This window comes from Vulpes lagopus, chromosome 23 (assembly GCF_018345385.1).
Source record: "Vulpes lagopus strain Blue_001 chromosome 23, ASM1834538v1, whole genome shotgun sequence".
NCBI lineage: Eukaryota > Metazoa > Chordata > Mammalia > Carnivora > Canidae > Vulpes > Vulpes lagopus.
Genome location: NC_054846.1, coordinates 55,325,724 through 55,339,808, shown reverse-complemented (window position 1 = coordinate 55,339,808; position 14,085 = coordinate 55,325,724). Strand labels below are relative to the sequence as shown.

Here is a 14,085-nt window from a genome sequence, read left to right as displayed (position 1 = left end):
GACTGGGTGACGGGCACTCAGCGGGGCACTTGGTGGGATGAGCGCTGGGTGTTATGCTATATGTTGGCAAACTGAACTCCAATAAAAAAAAAAGTATGACTTAAGAACCCAAAAATAAATAAAGAATAATAAAGTAAAAAAAAAAAAAAAAAGGTACCTTGAGGGTAAGGGCATGTGGCATAGAGGAGATAGCAGAGGTCATGTTTTACTTCTTGAGATGGGATGGCAGGTTTTTAAATATTTGTTATATTCTATGTTTCATGACTTACATAAATGTTTCATATGGCTTTTTGAATATATAAAAATTTTATTTATTTACTCATGAGAGACACAGAGAGAGAGAGAGAGGCAGAGACACAGGCAGAGGGAGAAGCAAGCTCCACACAGGGAGCCTGACGTGGGACTCAATCCCAGGGTCTCCAGGATCAGGCCCTGGGCTGAAGGCGGTGCTAAACCACTGAGCCACCCAGGCTGCCCTCAAAAATATTATTAATGCAAATATACATTACCACACACTAGATTAACCAAACAAAACACAAGTGATACCAATAATAAACTTAAATTAATATTCATAATTAAGATACAAAACTAGCAACCATAAAAAAAAACTACCAACTGAAGATGTACTTACTACATGTAAGTACATGTAGTACTTACTACATGTAAGTAGTAAGTACTTGATGTACTTACTACAAAGCTCTAAGAAACTACAGGAATTCCAATAAGCTACATTCATACATCTACAGTAGGACCTTTGCAACAGTTGCAAGTGTCAAACTTCTTCATAAAAGACTGGAGTCTTGGGCAGCCCCGGTGGCTCAGCGGTTTGGCGCCACCTTCAGCCGAGGGCATGATCCTGGAGACTGAGGATCGAATCCCACATCGGGCTCCCTGCATAGGGCCTGCTTCTCCCTCTGCCTGTGTCTCTGCCTCTCTCTCTCTCTGTGTCTCTCATGAATAAATAAATAAAATATTTAAAAAAAAGACTGGAGTCTTCAATAAACTCTTAATCTGCTAACTTTAGCTTTATGATTACTAAATTGTAGTAATTCTTAGTAACTTACTAAGTAGTTCTCTAGTATGGAACCCTTAGTATATAAAAATTAATGTTTGAGGGACTACATCATTTACCAGCCCCTAGAAGGTAGAAAGGATTTTTAGAACAGTTCATCATCTATCAGAAGGAGTTTAATGCTCTATATACTAAAAAGGACTGGGATTAAGACTCGTACCTTATCCATTTTTGCATCCCCTACTCTGGCACAGAGCAAAAGATCAGTGTCTAGTGAGTATGTGAATAAATGAAGTACCTGATAAGCAGATTCCCTGCTTTTGAAACACTGATTATAAGAACAGGGTACAGTTAGGGGTATGGGATAATGAAGACAGGGCAAAAAAAGAATAGCTCCTCAAACCAGCTTTTCTACTTGACTACTTTCTAACAGCAAGGAAATGTCTTACTGAGATATCAACTCTCTCTCTCTCCGTCTCTTCAGTAATGACATGCATGCACTTATAGCAGTATATCTTTTTGGATGGCTTTCCATTTCTTCAGAACCCAGCTCCATACCTCCCCAACTAAAAGGATCTCTTCCTTATCTATTATTCATTAAAATCCTAGGTCCCGTATTCCTTCTACTAACTACAATGCCTCTGTAAAAGTCATTTCATTTTGTGCCTCAGCTTCCTTTTTCTGTAAAATGACATTTGTAATATTTTCCCCTTCACTTCCTAAGTTATTTTATCAAATAAAATGAAGGATTTGAATATGCTTTGTTTACTCTAAGACATTCTTACCAGGGACATCCATAAAGTGTCTTTTGTTTGTAATTAATCAAAAGAGAAACCTCATTACTGAGAGATTCTGGAGGCCACAGGGTCTGGTCTGTCTTTGAAGAATCTCATATTGACCCTCATTAGCTCTTCTTAAACCTTCTCATGGCTTTCTTTTTTTTATTATTAATTAAAAATATATATCTTATTTATTTATTTGAGAGGAAAAAGAGAGCACAAGCAGGGGGAGCCAGAGAAGGAAAGAGAGAAGCAGACTCCCCACTCAACAGAGAGCCCAAGGTGGGGCTCCATCCCAAGACCCTGGGATCAGGATCTGAGCTGAAGGGAGATGCGTAACTGGCTGAGCCACCCAGGTGCTCCTCGTGGCTTTCTTTTAATCATTCTTAATTTTTTTCTTTTTTATATTCTCTTTCTTTGAAGTATTTAGTCATCTATACAACACTCAGCTAAAGACATTTTTAGTCATTTCCCCATGACTTAGTTATCTATTTTGTAGGTTGTTTCATAATTTTTAAAGTTTTATCAATTACTATATTGCCAGGGTCATGGTAAAGCAGCATTTCAATACTCTAAGCAATGGCTCATCTATTTCTACCAAGCGGGAGGGGGAGGACACTGGGAATTGTCCATATATCACAACAGACTATTCCACAGTCTGTTGGAAGGGACTGGGGCTTCCACTGCTGCTAGTATTACAAAAAAATGAAAGAGATCAGGCATCTTCTATCCTTGGAACTGAAGCCCAATAAAATGCATCCAATAAATTATTTCTTGAATGAATTAGTAAATTACTAGATTGTAACATGTTTCAAACTCATTTTATTTCTCCTATTGACACTACTTCAGGAAATATCTGGTATTAAAAGTATTAAAATGGTCTCCTCAGGACAAACCTTGTGGGATTCAGGATCCCTGAATATTGAGGTCTCTCTTTTGGTTAATAATAAGAAAAAAATAGCTTATGGATGATACTGGTAACAATGTCTTACAGTAAACAGAGCAAGCTCACATCCTTTATTTCATATGATACAATAATCTTATGAAATGAAAGGAGAAATATTACAAATTTCACTTTACAGATAAGGAAGCTGAGGCACTTTGGGACTTTCTGAAGTCCCTTTTCCAGAGGCATTGTAGTTAGTAGGAAGAATAGACCTAGATTTGAATTCTAGGTGGTGTTACACTACAAATTATCTAGGTTTCCTGATCCTCAGTTCTGTCCTTGGTAGAATAGGGATAATATTGGTACTTATCTCATGACGCTATTATCAGGATGAGGTGAGAAAGTGTGTTTAAAACCTGTAACACGGGGATCCCTGGGTGGTGCAGCGGTTTGGCACCTGCCTTTGGCCCAGGGCGCGATCCTGGAGACCCGGGATCGAATCCCACGTCGGGCTCCCAGTGCATGGAGCCTGCTTCTCCCTCTGCCTATGTCTCTGCCTCTCTCTCTCTCTCTGTGTGACTATCATAAATAAATAAAAATTAAAAAAAATATTTTTAAAAAAAACCTGTAACACAATGCCTGACAGAGTACCCAGTAAGCACTCCTTTCCTATTAGCAACCATCTCACATAAGTAATATAAATTTAAATTTCAGACACATAGGACAGCAGGTTCATGGTTATAAATTCTCAAGAGAGTTTTCGCATCCAGAGTCCATATCAAGACAAATAAGCTATTTTGTCTCCCTATACCAACAAACAGACATTTTTTAGTTTACCTTTTGGGATCCTGGCTTTTTGTAGTTGTCTCAGTTCTAATTCATGTGAAACAGGCTCAAAATCTCATCTCCTACTTGAAATGTTCTTAAACCTGACAAATCCTCCAAGAGAAGACAAAGCTCCAATAGTGTTTTGTTTTGTTTTTTTTTTGTATACCTGGATGATTTTTTTTCTTAAGACTGAGCCAGAAACCAGTGAATACAAAGATTACAAACTTGATACTTTTATGATTAAAAACAGTTTATCGACATTTATCTGGAGGATTGTGTAATATTGTTCTGAAAAGTGATGGTATGGGAATCAGCCTTCCTAGTTTAAAGTGCCAATTCTATTACTTACAAAATGATATAATCTCAGGGAAAGTACCTAATCTCCCTGCACCTCAGTTTTACGATCTGTAAAATGCAGACATTAACAGTATTTACATCATAGGATTATTGTCAGAATTAAATAAATTCTAAGTGCAAGACACTGAGAACAGGGATAAATTAACTACTCAGTAAATACTACCTATTATTATAGAATATAAAGTCTATAGAACAAAGCTGTGTTTTGTTCACTGATGTATTCCCAGAGCCTAAAATAATGCCTACAACATAGTGGGCACTCAATGTTTATTGAATGAACAAATGAACAGTCAAGCACAAATTTATTGATAAGTATATTTAAAATACTTTTTCCCCTAGATAAAAAAAGATTGTGTGTCCATCGAGAAATATTAAGTCCTAAGTCTAGCCCTGAAATTAAAGCGTGGGAATGAAAGACAGACAAGTGTCATGAGTTCATGGGTATAAGAAACTTCAGGTATTGGACAATCTTTAACTCCTCATTTTAGTAGTAGTCCATGGGAAATCTCTTGTTAGTTTATTGGTTTGGGGCTGGGGGCCGGGGGAGAGGAGGCGTTTTGTTTTGTTTTGTTTTTGTATTTTCTACTAATGATTCAACCACCTCAGACTTCTAGCAATGAACATCTAAGATAACCTTAGATACGATCTAAATCCTTTATCTTCTCCTTCCCCAAACACAACCAGTATACAAATAAGGAAGAAGTTCAAGAAAGTAATACCAAAGGCACAGATATATTGTGTTCAAAGGTACAGATATATCAAACTATTTGGCATGGACTGTGGGGACTTATTTTTCTTTTTTAAAAACCATTAACTACTCATAAAAGATCCCTAGATGCTGATAAAAATGCACGTAAGGCAAGCTTCTTACATGTATCACTTCAAGGTCTGGCCAGTGTGACAAGCAGCTATGTGCTAAAGGGCAAGGAGCTACAGTTCTATCTTTTTAGATCAAGGCCTGGAAAGGTAAATAAATTCCCTTCCCTTCCACCTTAACTCATGTAATAAAACAATCTAAGAAACAAAATAAAAATTCAGGTCAGTAATCACTAAGTATATGAGCAGATCACAGGAATGGTAAACTCAGAGATACTTCAGCATTATTTTTCTCTTAACTGCTAGCATGAGTTTTGAAATACAATACGGTAAACAGAGAAGCCAGGTTAATAATGGAAAGAACTGGGCTTGCAGTCAATTCTGGCTCTGCTACTTACTAGCTGTGTGATCTTAAGAAAATAAATTAACTTCTCAGTTTTCTTATCTGTAAAACTGGTGCTAAACTTCTATCTTGATTACTTCACAAAATGGTAATGAAGAATAAGTGGGATATGCATATGAAAATGCCTTTAAAATGCTAAAGTACTATGCAAATATTAACATAAAAATTTTTTGGTGTAAAAAGTTAGGTAATATATATGCATGGAGATCAGAGCTCAAGTACCCTGCTCCCACAGTATCATAGATAATAGAATGTATCTACTATAATAACTTACCTTTATCTTGCTAGAATCTTGCCATATTTTTTGAAGAGGTGTAAGAGATTATAGAGAAGAAATTTAGTACAATTTTTTCATTTTAGAGATTTTTATATGGAAGCATAGAGAGTGAAATGACTTGCCAAAGGTTAGAAGTTCTATGCAAAAAGAAAAACTGATATTATATAACCAAGAATATTCAGACTTTAAAAATGTCCCTAGCAAAGGAGAATCCTACATTGCACAGGTATTAAGATCCTAGAGAGCTAAGAAAAATGTCTGTACAAGGGAGAACTAGAGAGTTAAAAAACAGAAGATCTTTATACAGAGCTAACAAAATGTCTAAATAATTAACTACCCCTCTAGATTTACGAGTAACTGATTCTTTACTATCTGTGTTTAAATATTCTATTCTCTGGAAGGACATCTCCACAAATTAGACAAATAATTAGAAAGTGGGCAGCCCGGGGCTCAGCGGTTTAGTGCCGCCTTCAGCCCAGGGCGTGATCCTGGAGTCCCGCATCGGGCTCCCTGCGTGGAGCCTGCTTCTCCCTCTGCCTGTGTCTCTGCCTCTCTCTGTCTCTCATGAATAAATAAACAAAATCTTTAAAAAAAAAAAAATAATAATAATAATAATAATTTGAAAGTGTTTATACAAAAACATTGCTTAGCAATTCATCTCAAAATCATTTGGCTTCCTCCCCAACTCTTCCTCCTTAACTCTTCTAGACAGAAACATACATATATCCCAGATCGAAAGTACCACTTGGACTAGTAAGAGAAACTATCTGATCCAAAATTTCTTGCCCACCAAACCTCTTTATTCCCTAAGGGGATCTGCACAAGAGTATTCACCTTTTTCTCTCTCTTTCATAATTCACATCTCAGTTAACATTACCTTATGCTATTCTCTACAAAGTGCACACACTCTTTTACTAAACAAATATTTATCTACTTCTCAGGCATTATGCTAAGTGCTTAAAACATGAAGTTAAAAAAAACACAGTACTGTCCTTGTCCTCAAAGAGCTCACAATCTGAAGAGATAGCCACTTTCCTTAACAAACAATAGGAAGTACAGGAGAAGCATATAAAAAGGAGCAACCCACGGCTGCTTGGAGGTAACCAAAGGCTTTGCAAAGAAGATAGGCCTTAAAGGGATTCTGAAGGTTTAATAGTCAAAGAGTCAAAAAAGGGAGACAGCATTCTTGACAAAAGAAACAGTGTGTGTGTGGGGGGAACAGTGTAAGCTAAATTTAAGGGCACAAAAAACTCATAATGTGTGCTCAGTGTTACAGAGCAGAAAATGCAAAGACTTTTTTCATAAAATGATTAGGTCATTAGATTAAAAGATTAGATAAGAGTCCTAGTATACTATGCAAAACAATCATTTTACAACTATTTGCTGAGCCCCTACCATGTGCTAGACACTGCCAAGAACACAGGATACAGATCTTTGTAGACCCACTGTTGTCCACATATATGGTTGCCACCTGAGTTGTGCAGTACAACCTGTGTGGCCCTAGCAATCCTATAAGGCCTCTATAAACTAGGACTCAAACTGCAGGCTCCTTAGTATGGTAGAGTGCACAATACCACACACATACCAAGTATGCTCTCTACACAATAAAATTTTGAAATATACACAACTTTCAATGTTGTTAAAATTAAGAGTGCAGTATCATTTTAAAAGTTAAAAACAGAACTATCATGTTATCTAGCTATCACACTACTGGGTATTTACCCAAAGAACACAAAAACATTACTTCAAATGGATACATGCACCCCTATGTTTACAGCAGCATTATTTACAATAGCCAAGACATGGAAGCAGCCCAAGTGTCCATCAATTGGTGAATGGATAAAGATGTCATAGGGATGCCTGTGTGGCTCAGTGATTGAGCATCTGCCTCTGGCTCAAGCATGATCCCGGGGTCCTGGGATTGAGTCCCACAACAGGCTCCCTTTGGGGAGCCTGCTTCTCCCTCTGCCTGTGTCTCTGCCTCTCTCTCTCTGTATTTCTCATGAATAAAATCTTAAAAAAAAAAAAAAGATGTGATATATGCATTGTGTATATATACACACATACATACATAATGGAATACTATTCAGTCATTAAAAAAAAAGATAATCTTGCCATTTGCAATGCCATGGATAGAGCTACAAAGTATAATGCTAAATGAAATAAGTCAAAGACAAACACCAAATGATTTCACTCATGTAAAATTTTAGAAACAAAACAAAACAAAGAGACAGTCAAAACAAAAAACAGACTTTTAATTATAGAGAACAATCTGATAGTTACCAGAGGGGAGAGGATCGGCGTACAGATTAAATAGGTGATGGAAATTAAGGAGTGCACTTATGATGAGTACCAGGTGATGTACAGAAACTGTTGCCATTACTATATTGTACACCTAAAACTGTTAATTAACTGGATTAAAACAAAGACTTAAAAATGAAATAAAAAAAAAAAACAAAACTAAGAAATGCAGTGATAGTTACATCCAATTTGACTTTAAAAAAAGAGAGAGGGGATCCCTGGGTGGCGCAGCGGTTTGGCGCCTGCCTTTGGCCCGGGGCGCGATCCTGGAGACCCGGGATCGAATCCCACGTCGGGCTCCCGGTGCATGGAGCCTGCTTCTCCCTCTGCCTGTGTCTCTGCCTCTCTCTCTCTCTCTGTGACTATCATAAATAAATAAAAATTAAAAAAAAAAAAGAGAGAGAGAGATTTTATTTATTTATTCATGAGACACACAGAGAGAGGCAGGGACATAGGCAGAGGGAAAAACAGGCTCAATGCAGGGAACCTGCTGTGAGACTCAGTCCTGGGACTCCAGGATCACACCCTGAGCCAAAGGCATCTGCTCAACCGCTGAGCCACCCAGGAGTCCCCAATTTGACCTTTCATTTATTGAAAATGAACGGTCTATTCTTCCAATATTTTATTTGTGGAGACAGGCCTACAAGTAGCAGCCTAAAACTACTCCTTTTGTCATACAGAAATAAAACAGAATAATTTTAAAAAAAAACTTTTGATGTTTTAAGTATAAAAATGCGAGAAATTCACATTTGTTAAAGTCAGTTATCTATTTTAATGCCATAAACATAGCTAAATTCAATCTACATGGTAATATATACTCATTTTAAACTATGACAAATAATGCTTTATCTTACATTAATGTGTCTTGTTAAATAGAAAAAGGCTGAAATTTGTTTTATATTTTGTTCAATACACTATTAAGTGAACTACATAAGTAATTTAAAAGTAAAGTATATTTTACTTAAAATTACTCCTTATACCAGAGAAAATATATTTTAAAAAAACAAGTAAGTTTTTGAAGTGCTGATTCTTTTTACATGACCTAATATATGACCTTTGGGAGACCTGTTTGTAAATAAAAGACTTTGTATAGTAAATTTTCTTTAGTATTCGCATAAATCCCTAATAGCAACATATATGAAAACTGAGGGAATGCCTGGATGACTCAGCGGTTAGGTACATCTGCTTTTCGCTCAGGGTGTGATCTCAGGATCCGGAGGCATCTGCTTTCCGCTCAGGGCATGATCCCAGGATCTGGAATCGAGTCCACATCGGGCTCCCTGAATGGAGCCTGCTTCTCCCTCTGTGTCTCTGCCCTCTCTGTGTGTCTCTCATAAGTAAATAAATAAATATCTTTTTAAAAAAAATAAAAAGAAAAGAAAACTGAGGCCCAGTGAGCAAAACTGCAAAAGCTATTAGTGATTCTGTGCTTCTTCTACAACTCCGTAATAATACCTCTATGGAAGATTCACTTAGCCAAAAAGTGGTGTACTTTAGCACCACTCTAACTTCATATTTTTTTTTCCTTATATTCTCCTTCCTCCATTTAAATCACCACCACCAGGGACACCTGGGTGGCTCAATGGTTGAGCGTCTACCTTTGGCTCAGGGCATGATCCCGGGGTCGAGTCCAGCATCAGGGTCCCCGTAGGAAGCCTGCTTCTCCCTCTGCCTATGTCTCTGCCTCTCTCTCTGCATCTCTCATGAATAAAATAAATAAATAATAAATAAATAAATAAATAAATAAATAAATAAAAATTGAGAAACAAATCACCACCATAACAAGCCTAGGGTGAAAGTTCACACACTTATTTTCACCTGGAGTAGTGTAAAGCTCTTCCCACCCCAAACCATGTTTCATATTGATTTAGAGTAATAACCTTCAAAATCTCTTATTATATTCCTTCAGACAAGAAAACCTTCCAAGATACTTTGAGTCTTTACAGTGAGGCCAAAACTCCTAAACCTATGACTTAAGGTCCTCCATGATCTGACCCTAGCCAAAGCTCAGCTAGTCTCATCTTCTCCCGTCCCCTCAATACTAGAGCCATCCATTTCCCAGAATACATCATGCCTGTTCTGGTCCCAGTTTTTATGCTTAAGCTGGTCTCTTTGCCAAGAATAACCTTCCTTCCCAAACTCTTAGCCAAACTTAAACCCCGCTTGTTAAAACCCCCAATTCAAATGTTCCTTTCTCAACAATGCCTCCATGACTTTCTGATCATCCCCAAAGTCATTCATTCACTTAGCAAATATTTATTGAGCACATATAATGTACCAGGCACTATGTGTTTTTCTTTTAAGATTTTATTTATTTATTCATGAGAGACACAGAGAGAAGCAGAGACACAGGCAGAGGGAGAAGCAGGCTCCCCACAAGGAGCACAATGTGGGACCCGATCCCAGGACCCCGAGACCATGACCGGAGCCGAAAGCAGATGCTCAACCACTGAGCCACCCAGGTGCCCAGAAGTATTAAAGATACAATGGTGAGCCAAACAAACATGGTCTCTATCTTCACAGAGGTAGTATTTTTCTCACTGGGTTCCTATGAGGGTTAAATGACAGAAAATAAAGCACTTAAAACAGGGCCTATATATATACAATCTTGTTCAATAAATATTAGCCTAATCATACTACCTAAAAGAGTTGCCACTCTCATACCTTTGACCCTTAAACAGCACGGGTCCGAACTATGTCCGCTTATACACAGAGTTTTTAACAATATGGTCCTGTAAATGTATTTGCTCTTCCTTATGATTTCCTTAGTAACATTTTTTCTCTATCTTACAAGGATACAGTTTATAATACATACAACATATGTATTAATTGACTATGTTATTAGTAAGGTTTCTAGTCAACAGTAGGCTATATTAGTAAAGTTTTTGGGGAGGTGAAAGTTATACTGGGATTGTTAATTTTTTTTAATTTTTCAATTTTTAATAAATAAGAATAAAAAGTGTGAACTACATCTTAAGCCTGTGTTCCTCAAAGTGTTGGTCACGGAACAGGAACATCAGCATAACATTAGAAATGCAAACTATCAGGCCCTATTCCAACCTAATAAATCAAACTCAGGAAGTGGTAGTACAAGCCCTCCAGCTGGTTCTGATTTATGTTAAAGTCTGAGAACCCTTGTTTTAGATATCTTACCTATCTTACCTACTCAAAACACAATAATGAAAATTTTGAAAAATATAAAATACAAAGCTTTATAATAATGTTTACCTCTATTTACTGAGCACTTATTACATATATTGCACAAGGAAATAAAAAAGAGTAGCCTCTACCGCTAATTCTCAGTTCATAATAAGCTAATATTATGCATTCTCTTCACTTCTCCCAGACATATACTCTTATTCTGCATGTGTATGTTTTAACAAGTAAAGAAAATCAAGTTAGTTGCAGGCAAAGTTGAAATTATAGTCATGCCTAATGTATCTTTTTGGTCAAATTTTCTACTATACATCCTCATTTCCTCATCTCTCCATGCTAAATAAAGGTAATCTGCTACCTATAATACATCATAATTACTTTCTACTCACATTCACAACAAAGCATTCTTTGCCTTCCCAGAATGATCTATACAAATCATTTCTATTTCAGGCCCAGGTCAAATGACACTTTTGGATCCTAAATACTCAAAAACAGTTTAAATCTTCTCCCTCAGTACTCATACATTCATTCTCAGTGGAAAGGCCAATGCTTCCAAAAACCTAGAAATTTGGTATCTGAGGCAGGACAATTTACTTTATTCTAAAGAGATGATCACATCTTACTAAACTTATTTTTTGCACCAAAAATAAAATTCTCCAATTCAGTCTTTCTATGTAGTCCCCTAGTTGTCTCAAATTTCAGTTTAAGACCATACTTGTCAGATAGGAAAACAGATCACGAATCATTCAAGCACGTGTATGGCCTGGCACTGGGTGTATCAGGAATAAAAAGGCACAACGGCTGCCTGGAGAAACCCACATTTCAGAGGGAGAAGCAGGTTACCACAGGGACAGTGTGCTGGATTGTTAGTGAAGGGCTGTCGGGGAGACAGGCACAGAAGAACCTAAGAACGCAGTCAGTCAGGGAAAGCTCACAGATTAAATGATTTTATAATAAGCCACTTTCCTAAAAATTAATGAGGTAAAAACAAAAATTGACTAACCTCCTAGAACACAATTACCAGGGCTTGGTTTTGATTAGAATAATCGTACTGGGCCAGAGACCAAAATTTAGATTGCTGACTCTGACAGAGCGATGTATTTATCACATGTACAGCAAATCATGTGCAACCCAACTCCATAAAAAAACCAACCGAAGCCTCCACTTACTTTGAAACTGGGAGGAAAACATTTGCAAATATTCGAAGTGTCTGTCAACTAAAGGCAGAGAGAGCAAGACAAACCAGGTGTCGGAAGGTATCGCAGACACTGTCACAATCGGGCCGCCAGCCTGCTTTTCAGTCTTCAGATACCCTGGTCGGCCTCCCAACAAAAACAAACCGTTTGTTCTGAGTAATAATTAAGCCTGAAAATAAAACATTTTTGAATTTCCCGACCTGTACCTCTACATTAAAACATTTCAAAACATGTTTGATTATTCCTCAAAGGCTAGCAGCTATCTCAAAAGGTCACGGGACGGACGCGGCCGCCACCCCGCCTCGCTCCTCAGCCACGACCCTGGGCGGTAAGCGTCCAGGCCCTGCCGGTGCCGGTGCCGGTGCCGGTGCCGGTGCCCCTGCCCCTGCCCCTCGACAAAACCGCAGAGGAACAAGAAAGCCGACGACTGTCTACGTGCCCGCCCCTCAGTTCCTGGGAGGCAGCCGCGCTCGAGTAGCTCCCGCCCGGACCCCGGGGCCGCGGGAGGCCGCGGGGCGAACACCGAGGGACGGGAGCCGGGCAGGGAGCACCAGCGAAGGCGGGAGGGAGGACCGCAGGGACAGAGCCCAAAACAGGCGAAGCCGCAAGACGGTAGGGGAGAAACGGAAGGTCAGGTTAAAGGACGAGGAGGGGCGGCACCGGGACACGAGCGCGGCTGTCACCGGGGAGCGCTGGGCGGGGGCGCGCACGCACCCCGGCAGGCCCGAGCGCGGGAGGACCAGCGGGGCGCCGCGGGGGGCAGGGCTGAGGTAAGCGCCGGCCGAGGCGGCCCCCGGGCAGCGACGCGCAGGCCGCAGGCCGCGGGGCGGGGGCGGCGGCGGCTCGGCAGGCCGCGCTCCCTCACCATGGCTGCGCCGGCCTGGTCCTCGGGCACGCAGCCTCCGTCCTGGGCGCGGCGGCGGGCCGGACCCGAGCCCGCCCCCAGGCTGAGCCGGCGCGGGGGCTCCAGGAGGCTCCGGGCGGCGGCGGCGGCTCCGGGCTCGGCCCAGGCCTCGGCCTCCTTCCCTCAGAAGCTGGAAGTGCAGCAGCCGCAGCCGCAGCCCGAGCCCGAGCGCAGACTCCGCCCCCGCGAGGCCCCGCCCCCACTGGCCAGCCGGCGCTTGGCCCCGCCTCCGCCCTCACTGCGCACACTCCGCGGAGTCCCGACCGCGCGCCTGACCTCTGGGTTCTGCCCCTTGCCAGGCCCTTAAAGGAGCCGCAGCCCCTCGAATCCTAGCTTCCCTCTAAAAATTATAGCCTTAGACATTACGTCATAACAGGAGATTGGAGCACTCACTCGTTTAAGTAACCTATAGCCCCTTGCGTTTCCGGTTCATTGTCTTTCGTTACCATTGTCAGGACTTTTGGAGATTTCCGTTCTCAGATAATCCTTGAAGCGCCTTCACACTTCAGGTTCCTCGCCACCAGGGACCACCCGTCCTCAGCCTCTCGGTGCCCTGCTCTCAGCCTGGCGCTCGTCACCTACGGCTGCGGCCCCTGCGTAACCTCAGCGTTAGTCCTTCGCCCCTCCCATCACAGCCCCCTTCGTTCCTAGCTTTCCTCTTTAATACCCCAATCCAAACCTCCCTCGACTCCTCCAAGACTCAAAACCCACCGATCCTACTACCGTTTCACTACTCCTCGCGGTTCTAAAGCTCTCACGTCCGTCCTTGAAGGTCCTTGGGTTTAGATGCTCGTCCAGGGCAGCCCAGGTGGCGCAGCGGGGTAGCGCCGCCTGCAGCCCAGGGCGTGGTCCTGGAGACCCGGGATCGAGTCCCGCGTCGGGAGCCTGCTTCTGCCGGTCTATGTCTCTCACGAGTATATAAATAAAACCTTAAAAAAAAAAATTTCTGTCGTCCATCAGGAAAATAATTCCTAGGTATTAGCCTTTCTTCCTCCAATCCTGCTCTCCTTTCCTTGTGCTCACCTGGTGAAACTAAGCCTAAACGTGCAGCAAAACCCAAGGACGGTGGGGGGGGGAATCCAGAATCATACTGACTCGGCTCTCTTTAAATCTGATAATCTGTTATCCTCAAATAGTCCTCCGATGCTTAGCTACATTTCTCCAGTTCTA

The 14,085-nt window shown here is 40.8% G+C and overlaps 1 protein-coding gene across 4 annotated transcripts in view; it reads right to left on the bottom strand.

Annotated features, from left to right (window-relative positions):
- The window catches only part of ZYG11B (zyg-11 family member B, cell cycle regulator), an 83,683-nt gene extending 70,164 nt beyond the window's left edge, over positions 1-13,519 (bottom strand). The window contains exons 1-2 of one of the 4 annotated variants that reach the window (XM_041738443.1): positions 12,877-13,102; positions 11,985-12,180 (exon numbers count right to left, since the gene is read on the bottom strand). Coding sequence is in view for 2 of the 4 variants with exons in the window: in XM_041738442.1 (XP_041594376.1) it covers positions 13,362-13,364 (3 nt within the window). In the remaining 2 variants the exon portion in view is untranslated. Of the gene's footprint in view, positions 1-11,984; positions 12,181-12,876; positions 13,103-13,308 lie in introns of those variants that run through there. The other 3 variants (XM_041738442.1, XM_041738444.1, XM_041738441.1) reach the window with 3 other exon arrangements.
- Positions 13,520-14,085: the final 566 nt, after the last annotated feature.